Here is a 21,822-nt window from a genome sequence, read left to right on the forward strand (position 1 = left end):
AGAGAGTTTGATATCCCTCTAGAAGACAATAACTACAAAGGAGGAATCTTTGCAGATGATAATAATACTTGGACAGTCCAAAACACAGTAGAAAAAGCAGTCCAAGAAACATTGGATCAAATAGAGTTATGATCCCTAGGAATAGATCTTGATTTTGGGTAAAATTCTAGTTAATTGACTTCTTGCTATCTCAGAAAGGGTTTAGATTAGGAAAATAAAACTTTCAGGGATGGGTCTACAGGCTAAAGTATGTCCCGTGAAGGTATTTTGAGGTACCTACCTCTACTCCTTCTCCCTCTAGAAGGCCCTGAAATTTGCCTACATGACATATCTATACCTATTGAAATTTTGACAAAACAAAATTTTACCTTAATTTACAGTTACTAGTTGCTTTTTCTCTGCTTTTAGTTCTGAAAATGCAATTCCTGTTATTTGAGTTGAATTTTGTGCTATATCAATATTTTTTTTTTATAAAATTTAGGAAATGTATTTGCATATCTTTAAAACCTTATAAAATGGGATTGAGCAAAGTTGTGAAGCTGAAAACAATTTTGTTGTAATTCAATTAAGCAGAAGATCTATTTTGCAAGGTCTCACTTTTATAACACACATATTTTTAAAGGTCATCAAAGGTCAGGGCCCTCTAGAAGGAGAAGGAGTGGAGGTAGGTACTTCAAAATACCTTCCTGGGACATACTTTAGCCTGTAGACCAACCCCTGAAAGTTTAATTTTCCTAACCTAAACCCTTTCCGAGATAGCAAGAAGTCAATTAACTAGAATTTTATCTGATTTTGAACCATCCAAAGCTAAAGTTATGTTGTTCACATCCAGGAGGAATATTAAGCCTCCCCAACTTACTCTATTTGGAGAGGAACTGCTAGTAACCAATTGTCATAAAGTCCTTGGAATACACATTGATGATAAACTTCAATTTAGCCAACATATCAAATATCTAAAAGAATCCTGTGCAAAGCAACTGAACTTGATGAAGATGCTTTTGTGTGGGAAGCATGGTGTCAACATAGTTACAACAAGACAATTTTATACCAAATACATTAGACCTAAAATTGATTATGGGAGTTTGATTTACCACATTGCCTCAGAATCCACTCTCAGAAAACTTGATTCAATACAGAATACAGCTCTAAGATTAGCATTTGGAGGTCATCAGAGTACCCCAATTCCTTTTCTCCTGAGTGAGTCTGGTGTGGAGAAACTCAATACAAGAAGGGAAAAATGGCTTATAATGTACATGAACTATCTATGGAAAACAGATCTCAATCATCCAGTTAAGAAACTGATAATTAAACCTGGACTAACCCACACTAGAAATCACCTTAGGAAAAGGAAATGTCTGAATCCTTTTGAAAAATTTGAAAAACTGCTTACTCAGGAAGGTATAGAAGTACCTATTACCCAAATGCTACATTATGAAAAGCCACCAAAAATTCCCCCTTGGGATTGGGTTGAGATTGATTACATGGAAAAAACAGGAAACAACCCCCTACTATTGAAATATTAATTCTTCTCAGTATTGAATAGCAAATATGAAGAATACGTGAAAATATATATAGATGGGTCAAAAATAAATGGTTTAGGAGTCAGCTGCTCAGCAGTGGCTCCAGAGTTCAATACAGAGATAACAAAGCCACTTGGCAAAGAATTAACTGTATTTGAGGCAGAAATAAAAGCAATTGAAAGTGCACTAGAATGGGTATTTGAAAAAATTAGTGAAAGTGATCAAAACAAAAATAAGTTCCTCATAAGCAGTGACTCAAAATCAGCCCTTCGATCCCTTATGAATTTTCCAAATAAACCAAAGGATAAGGTCCATAAGTGTTTTAGCTCTATTCTGAAGATTGTTGAGAAAGGAGTAACAATACAATTTTTGTGGTGACCAGCCCATGTGGGGGTGGTGGGTAATGAAAGAGCAGATAAATATGCCAAAAAGGCAGCACAAAAGTTATTCCATACACCTCCTACAGAACCATATAAACAGATTAGAGAGATGGTTAGAAGTATTTACCAAAAACATTTTGAGGAAATGAGGGATGATGGTTGTAATATAGCTCTTACCCGGAAAAAGAAACCTGGTTTTGATATGAAAAATTACAGTAGATTAACTGCCTTTTTGCATCTCTCCAGCACTCTCTAGTCCCTATGGTTTGTCGCTTGACCTTAGCACAGCGACCAGATCTATCACCATGATCAACTACAGAGCATCACAGTTCTTGCAACTAATTTTCTCCAAAGTGCGAATTAAGGTAATTAAAAAAAAAAAAACGGGGTTGCTTAATGTTCCATTTTTGGTTGACCCATGTAGGCATTAAGCATAGTTTGTTTATCATAGGCAAAGCTGATACTCCTCAGTGTAATAATTGTAGTGAGATAGAAAGTATTTTCCATTATGTTGTTGATTGTAAAGAATATGAAAATTTAAGAAAAGAAATGAGAATATTGTGTAAAGAGGAAAGTTTAGGAGAGCTTTCAGTTGGGCTTGCATTAGGAAATTTGATTGATGATGGATCTTTGAAGTACAGGATGATTGACTTGTGTATTAAGCTTAAATGTGAAAGTGGTAGAGAAAAAGATTTTGTCTGATGTTGATAATATTGTAAATGCTGTATTGGCAGTGATGTAATAGGGATTGATTTGTATGTGGATTCTGTCTGACTGAGTGTTTTACTAATGATCTAGGTATTTGATGAGTGATTAAAAAAAACCACTGTAAAGGAAGATTGTTTGTTCTTTTTAGTTTGAAGCTGAGATGAAGTAATAATTGCTGTATTAAAAGTAGACTGAAGTATAGGATAATAGACTTGTTTATTAAGTTTATATGTGAAAGTGGTAGAGAAAAAGATTTTTTCTGATGTTGATAATATTGCAAATGCTGCATCAACAGTGATGTAATAGGGATTGATTTGTATGTGGACTCTATCTGACTGAGTGTTTTACTAATGATCTATGTACTTGATGAGTAATGTTAAAAACAAAAAACAAAAAAACCTTGCTATAAAGGAAGATTGTTTGTTCTTTTTAGTTTGAAGCTGAGATTAAATAATAATTGCTGTATTGAAAGTAACTGCAGCTAATGGTGAAGTGCCGAGAAGAAAGAAAATTAGTCATATTGAAAGAAGTCTCAACTGGCATTGCTGTCAAGAGGAGGCTCAAATCTCTCAGATCAGATCAGCTTATTTGAAGAATCATTTTGTGCAAACTGTTGTAAGGTAGCCTATATTCTTGACTGATTATAAAAATTTCAATTCCACCATAACATACAATACTTAAATGCTTGTAAAAGTATAGCCTATTATTTATGAGAATGACACTATCCGGAATGCATTCAGAGTCTAAATTAGGCCTATGCTTCGGGAAAGTGATTTCAACCTCCCCTCTCTTCTCATTCCCTATTTCTAAGGCATAAATAATTGCATGGAAGTCATTGCATGGAGGTCTAGATTATCTTTTCTTGAATTCTGACAAACTAAGCCATGATTTTTGAATTTTCATTTGAGTCAGCTTTTCTTTGATTCTAGCCTAGGCCTAGAAAAAACGATTCCAAAATAAGATTTATTTTTGAATTTCAGGCAAGGTTTTCCAACTTTTTTAAAACCTTGTAGGTTATAGTGTAGGCTATATGGATTTAGCAATATTATATGGCTCAAATGTTTTCTTTGAGCCTTTGGGGAGCTGTAAATTATTTAAAGATTCTGATTTCCATAACACAGAGTTTGTGCAGGTTTATCAAAGGCCAATGCCTTTATGAGGGAAAAGGGACAGAGTTGTTGACGCTGATGTTAACTCCCCTCTTGCTGTTCAGCCTAGAGGATGTTCTATTGCAAGTCAATTCTCATTTCTTAATAAATAGTAGGAGGAAATCTTCTTTCCTGAAACTGTTATTCAAATGTCCTTTAATCTTGCAATTCTTGTCAGAAACTGTAAGACAAGACTAACTGTCATACAGTTTTATTCTTTACTATTAAATCCTTCTAATAACATATATAAGCTTGGCTACGCTTCCTTGTGTCTGAAAAAAATGGCACATTATCGTCAAGTGTTCTATAGTTTCTGATGCACCATACTTAGGACATTCCTCACTCTGTCCCATAAATTTTGCTTTGTAACAACCAACTCCATTATGGTGTGATCAGAGTTGAAATAGTTTCTTTGCTTCATATCTAGTGAGTTCTTTATAAACCTTTTTTTCTATATTTCTCTGTTTTTTCATTGTCACAAAAAGATTCTCAGTCAAATCTCTATTCATTTTGAAACCCTGACGATCAGTCTCTTTAATCACTTTATCAAATATCATAACTTTGTAAGGAGTGTCCATGTTGTTTACAAGTGTTCCTGACTCAACTGTGGATTTAGCCTTCAAATCTGCTATTTCATTTCCAGAGATCCCAATGTGGGTGGGATTCCACTGAATAACTACTTTCTTCTTGTTTAATATGTCTTTACATATGTTGGCAGCTGCTTGGTGACCAGGTTTGATGATTTTTGACTTAACTGGGTGGTTATTTTTAAAGACCAAATCCTCTGTACATATCTACAAAATCTGATCTTTCTTCAAGTTTCCAGGTCTGCTAGACCATTTTCTGATAGAAGGAAAGTAGCAGGTGTTGTTTTTCCTGCTCCAAACTCAATTCTTATGGCTGAGTTTTGGATTACATCTAATCTTGCAATGGTAGAATGAAAAGCTGTGCCATAAATTGTTGAGCAATACTCCATTTTAGGCATTACGTATTTGGTATAATTCTGGACTAAAACATGGGGTTTCCAGGTAAGTATATTGTCAACCACTACACCTAGTATTTTTGCTTTGTTAACATATTCAGCTAGGCAGCCACTTAGGTACAGATTTGGAAGGGTTCCAAATCTTTTCCTAGTGTTAAGAATTGTCTTCATCTTTGTTGCAGAAAACATTTGAAGTCAGCTTCTTTGGACCATTTTTCTAATTTTCCAATGACCTGGGTTATTAGGGTCTTTGTATGGTAGATATCATGTGCCATGACCCATGCAGTATTGTCATCTGCAAAAATAGCTCCTCCATCATCCTTCATGCTGATAGGAATATCATATGATCCTATGTTGTATATGTCAGGCCCCAATGCTAATCCCTGATGGATTCCTCTTTCAGGAAACACTGTTATATTTGAAATTGTTCCACCAACTTGCACTTTAACTTTTCTTCCTATTAAATAATCATTTGAAAATTCTAACATTTGTCCTTTTATGTCTGCTGTTACTAGGCCTCCAACTATTTTTCTATGAAGTATATTATCAAAAGTACCTTCAATGTCAATTGCAATTGCTGCTAAAATCTACCCATTTTGGACAGCATATAATGCCTCCTGTTTTGAGGAATATAAGACTGTCTTCTGCACTTCTAATTTTTTCTGAAACCACACTGAATGTCTTTCAAATTTTCTTCTGTTGTATCACAGCTTCCAGTCTCTTCTTCACCATCCTTTCCCCAAAACAGGGAGAAGGGTAATGTATCTGTAGTTTTCAATCTTTGATAGGTCTTTGCCAGGCTTTGGTTGCATTACTGCTTCACCATACTTCCAAACATTAGGAAATTTTCCCTCCCTCCTTACACTATTAATTAATTCAAGCAGTACATTGGTCCATAATTTGGGGAGAGACTTCGCAAACTGTGGCAAAATTTTGTCTGGTCCAGGAGATGTATCAGGAAGCTTTTAATTATATTCATTAATTCCTGTTCAATTAATGATCTATTGTATGGTTTGCCTTGTCCTTGTGTTCCAAGGTCACTTACTTTTGTGTCCATATTGGTCTTCTTCTGTATATCTGGATCTCCCTACCGATCATAGAGCTGATGAATTTGGCAGCTGCATCAGCTTTTTGATCATCAGTCACAAGAAGCTTATTATCAGATGCAATAGGTGGGTTGCTCTGGCCTGAAGTTGCTCTGTTATTCATCTTCTTCATAAACTCATATACTTTGGATGTTGGTTTTCAAAAGTCAAGTTTGCTTATAAAGTTATTTCATGATTTTTCTTGGCTTCAAGTACTTTTTTTCAAAATATAGCGTAAGCTCTGTTCTTTTCAATAAGGCTATGAAAATTTCTCACCAGATTATATATTCTCCTTTTTCCAATGAATTCTCTTTTGGCTTTTGAACAATCTTCGTTCCACCAGATACAACCTTGGTGAAGGCTGATTTCTCTATATGGTACAACAGTTTTGGCTATTTCTATAAATTTTTCTTAAAATATCTTCTTCTTTTTCAGCAGGTGGGGGGCTTTTCAGTTGACACTATTCAGCCCTTTTCCTTTTGACTCACTCTGTGAGATGGACAGAGCTTTGGAGTTGGTTTGTCTTATTTATTTTGTATCTGCTCAGATTTCTTGCAGTAAATCTTTTGATACTAGGAGTCGAATAATAAGAGAATATATATTGAGTTCTGTGCTCTCTGTGCAGGTATGGTCAGCAAGACTCTTGGCTGTTAGTGAAATTTTGTGGTGTTTGAACATTTTACATTGCAGGGTATACTGTGCAGACGTCAGTATATTACATTCAAATAGGCGATGATCAACTGTTTTATTTTTAAGATTACATGACCTGCAAAGGGGGGAAGAGGGAACTTCGCCACTTGAATTAGGGAGCTGATATGAAAATGCCAAAAAATTTAACCTATTTGAACCTGACCAAATTCTATGATAAATCTTGGAAAGGTGCTTTTTGGGGGAAAGGTGATAGGGTTGGATTCTTATTATTTATCAATACCTCTGGTGGTCTCCAGCGGTAAATATCTCTAATGGGGATTGGTCTCCCACATGGCTGATCAATATTTAAAGCATTTTTTGCTATTTCATCTGCCTTATGGTTACCTATTATTACCTAGGATTACATAATAGCAAATCAATTGTTGTTGTCTCTCCAGTCAGGGGATTAACTCTGGTTGGAATCTCAACATGTGTTGCCAAGCATATTGGGCTATTTATTAAGCAGTTTTCTAAACTTTTTCCAGAACTATTTACATTTCTGCGCTTGCACCAAGATTTACTATGTGCATTCATATCACCCAATATTATCATATCCTCTGCAACTGGTATCATTTTAATAATTTCATCTATCCTTTCTCCTGACAGTCCATTATTTCCAGATGGGTTATATACAAATATAACATCCATTTCCTTTTAATTTTTTAAAAACAGTTTAGTTCCAACTACTTCCACTTCATTATCAATTGATTGCTGGCTTGCTAAGTCCAATTCCCTATAATGAATATGACTTCGTATTCCAATCATAACTTGATTTTTTCTTCCTGTTATTCTATCATTTTTCATGATGTTGAAACCTTTGCAGGGGATCATGACATTTGGTTTTAGCCAAGTTTCTTGAATACAAAAAATATCAATGTCTTTTCTGTCACAATATTGAAGCAGTAATTCCCTTTTCTCTCTTGTGATTGAACATGCATTCCAGGATAATATTGTGAGCTGCATTAAGGACAAGTTCTGTTTTCCAAGGTGCTACTTGTTTCACAAACCAATTTTACATCATTGCGCTCAAGTTTTCAAAACTTCATTTATCAACCAATTCACACAGTTTATCTACTTTTTCATTCAATGGGAAGTTTTCAGTACTCAGCATTCCTGGGGCTATAAGTATTCCAATCAGTAACTTCTTTGCCGTCATTTGTTGCAACTCTGCTGCAGTGCTACTGATTATTCTTCTCTCAGGATTCAGGTTATTCTGGACTGCATGAGCATAACTTCTAAATGTTGTTCTTGCTCTCTTAAATCCCAAGCCATACTTTTCTGCCACTTCTAGCTCTTGTTTATTTTCCCTTCTTACTGGGTATACTGATGAAGTGCATGAATAGTTTTGTTTACAATTGGCGCACTGGTACCTGCTTGTATGCTCATCTACACTCTCCTGTTTCAGAGGGCAATCACAGCTTTGGTGATTTTGGGCACAACTGAGGCAGATCTCCTTTGATTTACAGTCTTTCTGAAAATGTCCATATTTTTGGCATTTGTAGCACTGCATCATCTTGCTATGGTAGGGTAAAGTATCTCTGTTTCTACTGCAGCACCACACACTTGCTGGGGTAATAATTGATTCAAAAACCACCAATAATGACAGGCTGCCTTCAAGCTTTTTTACATTCCGGTTATACCTCTGCATCCTAATCACTTCTTTTACAGCCACAGAGGATTGGATTCTTTCCTCAATTTGTACAATTGATAAATAAAAAGGGATTCCTTTCATCACACCTATTGATTCATGTTCTTTCCTTAAAACTGTTACTTCTATGTTATTCACAATTTTGATTTCCAATGCTGATGTCTTCCCGCTTTCATCTTTTAAATGCAAGTAAATAGTGTTCCCTTCATGATTTATTTCAAACTCAAACCTGCCACTAATTTTTTCCTTTGAACACATGCAAAGCTTGTATTCATTTCAGAACTTGGCATTTATATCAACTGCTTTGATTATGACACTTCCATGTATCATTTCCTTTTTAGGTATTTCCAATACTAGGATCTGGATATTTGAAATATTTCTCGTATCTTTTGCAAGTGACAGGTCTCTGGCCTTCTGGTTTGGTCTTTGGCAAACAAATTGTCTCTTTAGTGCTGCCCTTTCAATCTGAACACTTTCATGACTAATAGGCGAGTTCACTCTCCTTTTCAAGTTATTCTCTTCTCCTCTTGAGCATAGTCAATCAATCATTTTATTAATACTAAAACACTATTACAAACGTAAGTAGTCCTTCCACCACTCTTAGACTTACCATAGCCATATCATCAGATTCAAAGTTTGTATCAGGTAGAGAATAGTTAATACCATCTAACCCACATTCTTCCACTTCAAGTCCATTATATATGTTACTCACTGTGCCTGGTTCAGCACCGGTGCTCGATTACTGTACACTTGTTGTCCATATAGTGGGATAATTTGGCCTGATCCAAGTCCATCATTTGTGTTATTCACTGTGTACATATACTGCTGTGATGGGTTGGATGTTGGGGTATATACTTGTCCATAAACATTTAATACAATTGCTGGAAAGATGACTTTTTGCATACCACTTTACACATTCCACTGCATTTGTATCATCTGTGGTCTGGAGGCCCCATTTACAGGTGCCTGCATGGGACTATGCACTACTGAATACTGTCCAACACTAGTAGGAGCTACTGTACTCCCACCTGGGGGCCAATTTGACTATTCATGATACCGCTAGTTCCCAGTCCACAAAATCATTTATTCCAGAATTTTCTTGAACAAACTTCATGCACCTCAAACAAGTTTTTAGTTAAAAAAAAACGTTTTTCATAAGAAGCATGTGCTATGAATTCAAAATTTTCCATTTGAAAGGGATAGAGGCTGATACTTTAATAGATCTTTCAGGGTATAGTTCAGACTTCAAAGACATTCTTGAAAGTTTCATACACCTAATCTAACTACTTTCTAAGATAGCAAAGATTTCCTCATCTAGAATAGCAAAGGCCTTCTACTGTAATTCAAGACTCATCTAGAGTTCTACCATAACTCAAGTAGTATGGGGTAAGACACCCAGTACTCAGAGAGTTCCAAACCTCTGACAAATATTTTTATTCAGTCAATCTTTTCCTAAAATAGACTCTTTATCTTATGATGTATATAGTAATAGAAGGTCTTGATACACTTTAGTAACCCTTTTTTAGTAGTAAGATTGGACTTCGAAGGTTTTACATCTTTGTGCAAAGGTTACTGTTTTTAGTTCATCTTTGTTCTATGATCAAAGCTCTATGATATAACTAACTGATGTTAGCAAAAACTGGAAAAAGATCCTTAAAATTGCCTGACGGAAAATGAATACTACAGGTCCTTTTGCATCGTTTGAAATTGTGAAGTTCTGATGAGGTAGAAATGGGGTAGATGGGCGTGTTTCTCAATTGACAGACAAATGTGTCTTCACAATTCCTTTGTAAATCATTGCTTTATATCTATACTAGCTGTTGGGGTGGCGCTTCGCGCCACCCCAACACCTAGTTGGTGGGGGCGCTCCGCGCCCCCCCAAGCCCCCCCGCGCGCGTAAGTCGTTACGCGCCATTGTAGTTGTGTCCCTATGTCCCGGTCGTCATTTGTGTCCCGGTGTCCCATTCTGTGATTTCTCTTTGAGTGTCCCGGTCGTCATTTATATCCCCCTGTGCCCCCCGGCGTCCCCGTTGTAGTTGTGTCATTTATATTCCCTGTGTCCCGGTCGTCATCCCGGTATACATTCGTTTTTGAATTGGTATATGATGAAATAAATTTTTAATTTTTTCCCTTTTTTTCCTTTTAGTTTTTTTTTATTGGTTTTGACCTTTTTTTAGGTTTTTGAGTTTTTTCTTTTTAGTTTTTTTTGAAGTTTTTATCTTTTTAGTTTTTTTATTTTTATTTATATTTTTTTAGTTTTCTTTTTCTCCTTTATTTTTCAGTTTTTTTTCCTTTTTTTAGGTTTTTTTTTTCTTTTTTAGTTCTTTTAGTTTTTACCTTTTTTAGTTTTTTTTAGTTTTTTAGATGAAATTTTTTTTTAGTTTTTTTCCTTTTTTCTTTTTAGTTTTTCATTGGTTTTTACCCTTTTTTTTTAGCTTTTTTAGTTTTTTTTCGTTTTTTCTTTTTACTTTTTTTTTTAGTTTTTATCTTTTTATTTTTTTTTATTTTTATTCTTAATTTTATTAGTTTTCTTTTTCTCTTCTATTTTTCAGTTTTTTCCTTTTTTTTAGTTTTTTTTTAGTTTTTAGTTTTTTTAGTTTTTTTAGTTTTTTAGCTTTTTTATTTTTTTCATTAGTTTTTAGTTTTTTTTGTAGTTTTTGCCTTTTTTTAGTTTTTTCAGTTTTTTTTTTAGTTTTTAGTTTTTTACCTTTTTTAGCCTAACCAGGATTTGAACCTGGGACCTTCATTCTCCGTTCTGACACCCTCTCTCACCGAGTGACTACTCCAGCATGTTCATTTTGGTGTTTTAAATGGTATATTATTAACCAAATTAATGTGTTTTACAATATACTAAGCATCGTCATAACAAAAATGACGACAACTAATTTCATGACGTCAGCCGACACAGAAACATGACGTCACCTGATCCACAGATCCACAGACAGACAACTTATTTTTATATATATAGATTTTCAGTTTTTTCCTTTTTTTAGTTTTTTTTTAGTTTTTATTTTTTTTAGTTTTTTTAGTTTTTTAGCTTTTTTATTTTTTTCATTAGTTTTTAGTTTTTTTGTAGTTTTTGCCTTTTTTTAGTTTTTTCAGTTTTTTTTTAGTTTTTTACCTTTTTTAGCCTAACCAGGATTTGAACCTGGGACCTTCATTCTCCGTTCTGACACCCTCTCTCACCGAGTGACTACTCCAGCATGTTCATTTTGGTGTTTTAAATGGTATATTATTAACCAAATCAATGTGTTTTACAATATACTAAGCATCGTCATAACAAAAATGACGACAACTAATTTCATGAAGTCAGCCGCGCCACCCCAACACCTAGTTGGTGGGGGCGCTTCGCGCCCCCCAAGCCCCCCCGCGCGCGTAAGTCGTTACGCGCCATATTAGTTACGCGCCATTGTAGTTTTGTCCCTATGTCCCGGTCGTCATTTGTGTCCCGGTGTCCCAGTCTGTGATTTCTCTTTGAGTGTCCCGGTCGTCATTTATATCCCCCTGTGCCCCCCGGCGTCCCCGTTGTAGTTGTGTCATTTATATTCCCTGTGTCCGGGTCGTCATCCCGGTATACATTCGTTTTTGAATTGGTATATGATGAAATAAATTTTTAATTTTTTCCCTTTTTTTCCTTTTAGTTTTTTTTTTATTGGTTTTGACCTTTTTTAGGTTTTTTAGTTTTTTTCTTTTTTCTTTTTAGTTTTTTTTTGAAGTTTTTATCTTTTTAGTTTTTTTTATTTTTATTCATATTTTTTTAGTTTTCTTTTTCTCCTTTATTTTTCAGTTTTTTTCCTTTTTTTAGGTTTTTTTTTTCTTTTTTAGTTCTTTTAGTTTTTACCTTTTTTAGTTTTTTTTAGTTTTTTAGATGAAATTTTTTTTTAGTTTTTTTCCTTTTTTTCTTTTTAGTTTTTCATTGGTTTTTACCTTTTTTTTTAGCTTTTAGTTTTTTTTCGTTTTTTCTTTTTACTTTTTTTTTAGTTTTATCTTTTTTATTTTTTTTTATTTTTATTCTTAATTTTATTAGTTTTCTTTTTCTCTTCTATTTTTCAGTATTTTCCTTTTTTTAGTTTTTTTTAGTTTTTAGTTTTTTTAGTTTTTTAGTTTTTTTATTTTTTTCATTAGTTTTTAGTTTTTTGTAGTTTTTGCCTTTTTTTAGTTTTTTCAGTTTTTTTTTTAGTTTTTAGTTTTTTACCTTTTTTAGCCTAACCAGGATTTGAACCTGGGACCTTCATTCTCCGTTCTGACACCCTCTCTCACCGAGTGACTACTCCAGCATGTTCATTTTGGTGTTTTAAATGGTATATTATTAACCAAATTAATGTGTTTTACAATATACTAAGCATCGTCATAACAAAAATGACGACAAATAATTTCATGACGTCAGCCGACACAGAAACATGACGTCACCTGATCCACAGATCCACAGACAGACAACTTATTTTTATATATATAGATTTTCAGTTTTTTCCTTTTTTTTAAGTTTTTTTTAGTTTTTAGTTTTTTAGTTTTTTTAGTTTTTTAGCTTTTTTATTTTTTTCATTAGTTTTTAGTTTTTTTTGTAGTTTTTGCCTTTTTTAGTTTTTTCAGTTTTTTTTTAGTTTTTAGTTTTTTACCTTTTTTAGCCTAACCAGGATTTGAACCTGGGACCTTCATTCTCCGTTCTGACACCCTCTCTCACCGAGTGACTACTCCAGCATATTCATTTTGGTGTTTTAAATGGTATATTATTAACCAAATTAATGTGTTTTACAATATACTAAGCATCGTCATAACAAAAATGACGACAACTAATTTCATGACGTCAGCCGACACAGAAACATGACGTCACCTGATCCACAGATCCACAGACAGACAACTTATTTTTATATATATAGAAGATAGATAGGCCTACAGGGTAGTCAAGTATCAAAAATACTTCATCTGCATAGGAAGTTGGGAAATTAAGTTTGACAGAAGGTTCAGGCAATGTAAACTCTACAGTTACAACCCACTGGATAGTGGCTACCTCCAGATTCATGACTGTCCTGTACCAGCCATTATCTTGAAAATATAAAGTTATCTTGAAAGTGGACAAAATGAAAAAAAAACATAAAGAAGAGAGAAACAAGGATAATACAAGCCAGTGAAAAACGTAGATTACAATGCAAATATTTTGTTAAGACCTCTGCTTGACTGTCCTCATTGCACAATATTAAAAAAAGGAAAAAATACTTGCAAAAATCAAAAAATAATTTAAAAGTTACCCTTTCCCCATTCATATTTTTCATTTTTTTTCATCATTCTTCATATTTTAGTTTTTGTGTTTCTTTTAAGTTTTTTTTTATGTTTATCTTTGGATTTTTTTTTATGATCAGAGGATTATGTTAGATGTGTTTTAGTGGGCATATCTTTCATAAAGCCATGTTAACCACTAAAAAGGAGACCATTCTTTGTCATATATTATGTTATTGGGTCAGTGACTAACCCTTTGATAAACTTAGCCACTACTAAGGTAAGACTAAAGTGTCCCACGAAAAATTTTGTTCCATACATCCTAAAAAATTGTTCAAAAACCATCTTTGTCCCCTCCCCTTGAGTATATCCTTTCAAATCATTTTTTTTATTTTCTAAAAAAACATGGATTACTGTTGTTTCACTGCAGGTATAAATTCTGATCAAAAATATAGCCCTTAATTCACAGGTTTGGTAAAAAATCATTGAAGTGGCTTATTTCAAATTAATTCTGATTAAATTTAACGTGATTTTTGGAGAGGGCCTTGAACAACATGAAACATGTGCATTTGCTTTTATGAAAATTTTTCTTAAAAAGATGCCAAACCAAAGGTCTGAAAACTGTATTAATGTTTTTCTGTTTAAATCCCTGCTGTTTTTAAATTATTTTAGAAGCCACCCATAGGTCTAGTGCTATCACAAATGATTTTCCTCAAATTAACAAGTGCAAACCAATAACAAATAAAATTTTATTTTTTTATTATTGTAAGATTAGAATGTCACAAAGCTAAGCATTCAATATGCTTGTTTGTTTATCTTAAGGAAAACCAAACCCTGCTGGAGCTTTGCTTATGTCTGACTTGCAATGAGTGTGCCTAATTAAAATATACTATTTTTTTATAAAACATACATCATTTTTTTTAATTGTTATTTCTCTCTGGGAATATCTATTTTTTAGTATCCATACAGTATTTTGTCATCATTGATTTTAAAAGTATTTAGACTAGACAAAAAAAATGAGTTACTGATCTTGCTCAGCTGGTTCGCCAGTGTAGAGGGAAGAAAAGAGAACAACACTGACTATCCCTCTACTTTGGGTTCCACCAAACCAGAGCAGTGCCCATCCTTCTCTAATGTCTTCTTTGCTACTTTTGATAAGGTTTGTTTCTGTTATTCCCGCAATAACTACTTTCCATCTTTTGATTCTTCATCATACTAGACAAAAAGAACAAAAATATACCTGCACAAGGAGGGAGACAAGGTCCCTATCGATCAGTTAAAAGCTTGCAAGCAGGATTAGATTTAAATAGTTTTTCAGGCCATGCTGACTTTCCATACAAAACAAATATGTATTTTTGTGTGTTATTGTGGATAGCATATGGCTTTTAAAGTCATTACTTTTCAAGAAGGCCCATTTTCCCCGTTTATCAACTTTTTTGGCAATAAACTTTTTTTATCATCTGAAATTGTGCTGGGTTCTCATCATGGAGTTGTCCTTTTTATTGCACTTATTAATGATTGAAACATATTGTGGCTACTCAAAATTTTGAGAATCTCACCTATTTGATGAAAACAAACAGGACAAATGAATAAAGTAAAATATACTTGTACACCCGTTAAATGCAGGAAAGAAATGAAGAAAGCTTCAATTATGAATCTGTTTTCTTTAACAGACAGGAGGGACAAGTTTCCAAGCTTTGACAAATTCAATATCACTTTTGGGGCCAGGAATCCGAAGGTGTTTAAAAACTTGCAAACGAAAGTCAAAACTTTTTCATACTGTAGATAACCTATGCATACATGAGCATAGGTAGCACTACTGTTGTGTCTCCAGTGGACTTAGTCGAGCTCTATAAGATACATTACCCAGATTTAGCCAATAATAATCAAAGATGATTTAATGCAGGTTGTAGTTAGGACGGAATCGGCTAGGCGTGGCGCCTCATTGAAGTTCTCTTGTGGGGCCCTCTATGTTTTAAATTATAAAGCAAAATTCAGACTCAGTATAAAAGGTGTCCTTTAGCAGCATCATCAGGTGCTAAAATGTACATTTCCAATTGAAACTATGAATCTGTGTCCATCACAGTTGGAAATTTTTGTAGGGCCCTTCCTTCGTTTTAAATTTTAAAACAAAATTCAGATTCAGTATAAAAAGTATCCTTTAGCAGCTTCCTCGGGGTCTAAAAAGTACATGTGGTTATATAAATGGTGTTCAAAATCACATTCAAGGGTCTGTGTTGGATGTACCGCTAAATTGATTTTGCAGCAAGTTTGCCCAACTACTTTGAAGCTGAAAATATTATGACAAATGATGGTTCCATCATCGCTTACGTTGAATGATGCTAAAGCAAAACATGAGTTCAAGTTTTGTATTTGTTTGTGGAATTCTTTAGAAAGCAAGTGATATCCTATAACAGGCCAATCTAATTTAATTGGACGATGTGGACGTGGCAATCTAATTCGGCTAAGTAGGCAGCAGCCTCCAGATAAATCACTTTTGTTGCCTACTTTTCAAGGGAGAAAATGAAGGACTCCAAATACATACAACGTTGAAGGGTCCAAACACTTGCTTAGTTGACGGCAAAAACGGGTTTTTAGTTTCTTACTGGTTTTGCACCACAGTTTGTTGCTATTGAAGATTGCTATGGTGTTAATCCTCTAACGTAAAATTTCTTTCTTCTTCACCTTCATTTTTGACTTGTTCTAAGTCTCACAGTCGCTTGTCTTCCAACAACACAATTCTTTGTTCTTCATTGTCATTCTTGACAATTTCTGATACTCGCTTTTACATTTCTGTTAACTCTGCAATTCTTTGTTCTTCACTTTAATTTTTGACAGGTTCTGATTCCAGCTATTGCTTGTTATTCTTGCTTCCGCTTATTTTCTAACTGCAAATTTCTTTGTTCTCAATATCATATATCTTCTAACAACATATTTCTCTGTTATTTATTTTCATTTTTGACTCGTTCTGATCCTCATTATCGCAAATCTTGTAACCGTATATTTTTTAGCTCTTCAATTTCATTTTTATGGCATTTGGTATTAACCAAGCGACATATAGAAATTGCAAATTCTGTCGGTCTGTCTGTTGGTCCCATTTTTGCTACCTTAGGCACTTCCAGATAAGCTAGGACGATGAAATTTGGCAGGCGTATCAGGGACCGGACCAGATTAAATTAGAAATGGTCGTTTTTCCGATTTGACCATCGGGGGGAGGGGGAATGGGGGCCCGTTAATTTGGAAAAAAAGAAGTATTTTTAACTTACGAACGGTTGATCAAATCTTAATCAAATTCGATGTTTGGAAGGATATCGTGTCTCAGAGCTGTTATTTTAAAACCGGATCGTATCCGGTGACATTGGGGGTTGGGGTTGGGAGGGGGAAACCTAAAATCTAGGAAAACATTTAGAGTGAAGGGATCGGGGTGAAACTTGGTGGGAAAAATAAGCGCAAATCGAAGATACATGATTGACATAACCGGAAGGGATTCGCTCTCTTTGGGGTAGTTGGGGGGAGGGGTATTCTGAAAAATGAGAAAAAGTGAGGTATTTTTAACTTACGAACGGGTGATCGTAAGAAGTCAAATCAACTAAAATTCTACCAAATGTTGTTTTGTCAAATTTTCAATAGGCATAGAACTGTCATGTAAGCAAATTTAAGGGCTCTCTAGAGGGAGAAGGAGTAGAGGTGGGTACTTTAAAATACCTTCCCCAGATATACATTAGCCTGTAGACCCATCCCTGAAAGTTTCATTTTCCTTACCTAACCCCTTTCTGAACTAGCAAGAAGTCACTCAACTAGAATCTTACCAGTGTTTTGTACAAGAAAAGTAAAAGATGACTCACTTAGGGTTCCCCAATGATAATAGCCTACCGAGTATCTCTAGCTACCTATAATAGCAAGACTTGTTAAGGAAATAATTGTATCAATAACAAAGTGTTGATTATTGACTTACATGAATAAAAATAATGACTATACAAGAATTTAACTAAAAGGTGGTAAAATAGGCTATATGACAGATCTTATTGGTCTAAATATTCAAGACCTATAAACACAACTGCTTTCTAATCTCAATTCTTTGTGTTTCTGATTCTTAGCAGCAGCTTGGCAATGGAAAATCTCAGTTCTATTGGCCTACTAGATATGGACTAGATAGGTCTGGAAACATTTAAATTTTATTTTCTCTACAGTTAGATTTAATGTATCAGGGGATATGCATTATGTTACAAATCTAGTGATCCCCCAATTTGCATGATCACTAGATTTTCAAAGGTCAAAGAAAATTCGATCCTTGAATCTAGTGAAGACCTTTGATCTTGATTGCCATCATAAGAAAGTCATGGACCGAACTTATTGTTAGGCATAGGCCTACCAAAGAGTATAATAAATGCTAGATAATCCCTGTGTCTGACCTAGGCCATCCAAAATCAGGGTTTTGTTGTAGATTGCTAGTGACCCTTAGAAATTTGAACTAAATATAGCCTACAAAAAGTTAGTAGACATGCTTACCACTAACACCAACTTCCCCTGAGACCGTTTCCCAGACCTTTAACACAAGGTGTTTTTTGCAGTGATCACTCATATTCTTTGAAAATAATATGGGCACCTAACAGCCATAATTAGTTTTTCAGTCACCTCCATTTTTTTTTTTTTTTTAATCAGAACAAGGCATGCGACTTGTCGCAAAAAGTTGAAATTATTGAACGCATGCGATTTGTCGTAGGAGCTGAAATTATGAACGCATTTTTCATTGCAGCAAAACGCATGGTTTTGCTTCGTATGTCGCATGATTTTTGTCATTATCATCAACATCGCACGATTTTGCGCGAAATCGCAGCAGTGTGAACTAAGGGTAACCCTTAGTTCACACTGCTGCGATTTCGCGCAAAATCGTGCAATGTTGATGATAATGACAAAAATCATGCGACATACGAACATACGAACATGCGACTAAGAGTGTGTTCCAGCTGAGACAAAAAGTGTTAATAAAAGTAACTTTTTCCGTTTCAGCTGACGCTATTTAGCAGCTGGAACGACAGAAAAGTTACTTCAAAGTAACTTTTTTAGTAACTTTTACTAAAGATAATTAACGAGCATCTTTAGTTAAGTAACTTAACATCATTATCATCACTACAATAATATATAAAACTTTTATGATGGCTAAGACACAAAAGTTTGAAGACTATGAGCCTTTATGCAGGGAAGAGAATGGAGCTGCAATTGTTCAAAGAACTAGTGATGGTAAACAATCTTATTTTGACCTTAAAATGATTTTTAATAAAAAATTCATTGGTAAAGTTCAAGCATTAATGTGATCTGCTGGGCATATAGAGAAGCTTGGTTGAATAGTGTATTGGGGGTGAAGTCTTCAGGTCTTGCTTTAGCTTTTAATTAAATTCCTGTAATCCTTGGACAGTTGCTAGTCTATCCAAAGTCAGTGGTAAATTGTTTTGTAGAGATGGCGTAGCCTGGAGTGAGTAATAGGCCTAATTGTCCAGAAAAAATGTATATTTATTTATTTATTTATTATTACAATGGCGGTAAGCATTAATGCTTGTCGCAAAAACACAAAATCATCATACTAATCTAAAGTAAATTAGCAACGACAAATTAAACAGCAAAAACTTCTAAATAAAACGACACTACACAACAAAAGCGTCTAAATAAAAAGGCGTATTTACTAATGCACTCTTAAAATTTCGAACACTCTCTGCCTCGACAACCTCCAAAGGCAAACCATTCCATGGTCCGGCAACTCTACTAACAAAAGATAATTGACCAATTTCTTTCAGTGGTTTTGGGGGATATAATTTATAATCATGCTGACGAGTAGAGTGATAATGGCTAAATTTAAAAAATAAATTTGGATCAACATCATCCACTCGTTTAATTATACGAAACACATTTACAAGGTCATTGCAACGTCTACGAAACTTCAACGACGGGAGTTGAAGCCTAGAAAGTCTCTGCGGATAAGAAAGGCGCTGAAGGTATGGGACCAATCTAGTGGCCCTTCTCTGAACCTTTTCTATCCTATGCTCATCCGTTAGACTTAATGGAAACCAAACAGAAGTATTATACTCAAGAAGAGGGCGGACCATTGATTTGTATAGTAGTAAGAAACTACGATGGTTGAACCTACTAAAGCTTCTCCTTATAGACGATAAACGATAATTCGCATTCTTTACAATTTCCGAAACATGCTTATCAAATTTTAATTGGGTATCAAAGTAAACACCAAGGTCACGCACTATTTTGTTAGAAGGAATTTGTATGCCAGACAGCTGGTAAGTATAAACAGGTGGGAGTTTACGAGCATAGTGTAGAACAACACACTTAGAAGGGCTTATGAACATGGAATTAGATTCGCACCAATAAGTTAGAGAGTCAAGATCCTCCTGCAAAAGTTGCACATCGTTTTAATCTCGTACTGGTAGATAAAGTTTTACATCATCCGCGAACATCTTGACAGTAGAATGCTGAACAGAGGAAGGCAGATCATTAATAAATAAACAAAATAAAATTGGACCCAGGCAGCTACCCTGGGGGACTCCGCTTAACACATCAATTGAGGATGACATAGCTTCACCAACAACAACCTGCTGAGTTCGTCCATTTAGATAATCAGCAATAAATGCAATTGTTTTTTTACCCAATTTATAAGCTGCATATTTTTTAAGAAGGGTGGGTATTGAGACTTTGTCGAATGCCTTCGAGAAGTCGATGTAAATGCAGTCAAAGGGTATAGCTAAATCGGCAAAACGTTGAAAATCCAAAGTAACCTCAAGAAGCTGAGTATTAGAAGACCTATTTTTTCGGAAACCATGCTGAGCAGGATTCCAAAGATGATTTCCGTCAAAATACTTTTGAACGCGTGAAATAATCAACTTTTCCATCACTCGGCAAAAAATAGACGTGATTGAAATTGGCCGATAGTTTTTAAAATCTGACCTGGAGCCACTTTTGTGAAGCTGCTTTACCAAGGCCTTCTTCCACCCTAACGGACACAGTCCATGCGCCAAAGATAAGTTAAATATATAAGTAAGTGGTTCTGCAATTTCATGAGCAATTTGTCTTATCATTATGTTCGGGAAGCCGTCTATATCTGGCGCTTTAGACGTATCCAATTTTATAAGAATAGTATAAACTTCAGTCAATGAGAAACCTGAATCATCAAATGGAACAAGAATGTCCGGCGACGCAATCGACTCTACTTGAGATGCAAAATTAGCTTCATTTGAATGAATTGGCTGTGTTTTAAGAAAAACTGAAGATAAAATTTTGTTAAAAATAAGAGCCTTCTCAGAATCACTATCAATCTTTTGGTGTGTATCCTGATGTGTGAACGTGGATGAAGATGGTGCAAGGTTAGGCTTATTCCTATTTACATTTTTCCAAAATATTTTAGGTGATGCGGTGCTTGAGTGAATAATACGCGACTCAAGCTCTTCACGATTAGCCCTAAGAAGCCGAGTGACCTTGTTTCTCGCTAGTGAATACGCATGCCATTCACCTGAATCCTCTTGCAACTGAGTATCCAAATGCCCTTGTCTGACTACTTTACTATGTCGTGACTCAATATAAGACCGCCAAAGACTATTTTTTTCACGTATTGCTTGAAGTATGTGTCTTGGAAGTTTAGGATTATTTCTGCGACCGGAAAAATTCCTCACCAAAGGAACAAATTTATCCCTACATTCCCTCAACACCTATTTTACAAAATCAAACGCGGTGTCCGGAGAAATATGATTATTTTTTAGTTCATACATGATATTAATAGACGAAATAAATTGTCGCATTGATTCATAATTGGCTTTAGCATAATCATGCCGATAAAACTCAAAACCTCTCTGTTGAGCATCAATATTCATGTAAATATCTAACACAACATGATCACTTTTACCTAAATGCGGACGGAAATCTACACTCAAAATATAATCGAATGACATGGTAATAACCAGATCTAAAATCGATGGAATAGCATCATTCCTGGCTCGAGTTGGGCTAACAATATGTTGGTATAAGTACAGATCATCCAATTTATCTAAAAATTGCTGCTCATACGATGAAGTGGACAAACTCGTACTATGCGCACTCCAATCTATCAAAGGTAAATTGAAGTCACCTAGAATAAGGAACTTTGAACTACGACCAACAAGACGCGAAATACACGCTAAAATATTGGCATTATTAACTGGACTCGATAAATTCACAGTAGGACTACGATAAAAAGCTGCAATACACATGTAAGTACTATGATAAGGCAATTTAACATCAACCAAAAGACACTCCGACACTGAGTCTACTAACGAATCAACAACCACAGAAAACTTAATAGAACAATGAATATAAATACAAATCCCTCTTTTAGCTGAATTATTAGATACTAAATTATATTGTGGTAGCGGCTGAAAAAAAATAGACGGGTCACTGAAATGTTTTGGTAA

General features: G+C 34.7%; 1 protein-coding gene across 1 annotated transcript; it reads right to left on the reverse strand.

Annotated features, from left to right (window-relative positions):
• Positions 1–18,033: 18,033 nt before the first annotated feature.
• LOC136025726 (uncharacterized) lies at positions 18,034–21,621 on the reverse strand. The gene is made up of 3 exons (XM_065701711.1): positions 21,143–21,621; positions 20,028–21,025; positions 18,034–18,101 (listed from the first exon to the last, which is right to left on the reverse strand). The coding sequence occupies exons 1-3, from the start codon at positions 21,619–21,621 to the stop codon at positions 18,034–18,036; spliced, it is 1,545 nt and encodes a 514-aa protein (XP_065557783.1).
• Between the last annotated feature and the right edge of the window lie 201 nt (positions 21,622–21,822).

The sequence above is a fragment of the Artemia franciscana genome, chromosome 4, assembly GCF_032884065.1.
Source record: "Artemia franciscana chromosome 4, ASM3288406v1, whole genome shotgun sequence".
Lineage (NCBI taxonomy): Eukaryota > Metazoa > Arthropoda > Branchiopoda > Anostraca > Artemiidae > Artemia > Artemia franciscana.

Excerpts from the sequence above, each read along its gene's own strand:
- LOC136025726 (XM_065701711.1), bottom strand. The coding sequence starts at position 21,621 with ATGTGTATTGCAGCTTTTTATCGTAGTCCTACTGTGAATTTATCGAGT. Across the intron at positions 21,026-21,142 it reads ATTTCGTCTATTAATATCAT|AAATAATCCTAAACTTCCAA; the intron begins GTATGAACTAAA and ends TTCCGGTCGCAG. Across the intron at positions 18,102-20,027 it reads ATATGCAGCTTATAAATTGG|CTCCTACGACAAATCGCATG; the intron begins GTAAAAAAACAA and ends TCATAATTTCAG.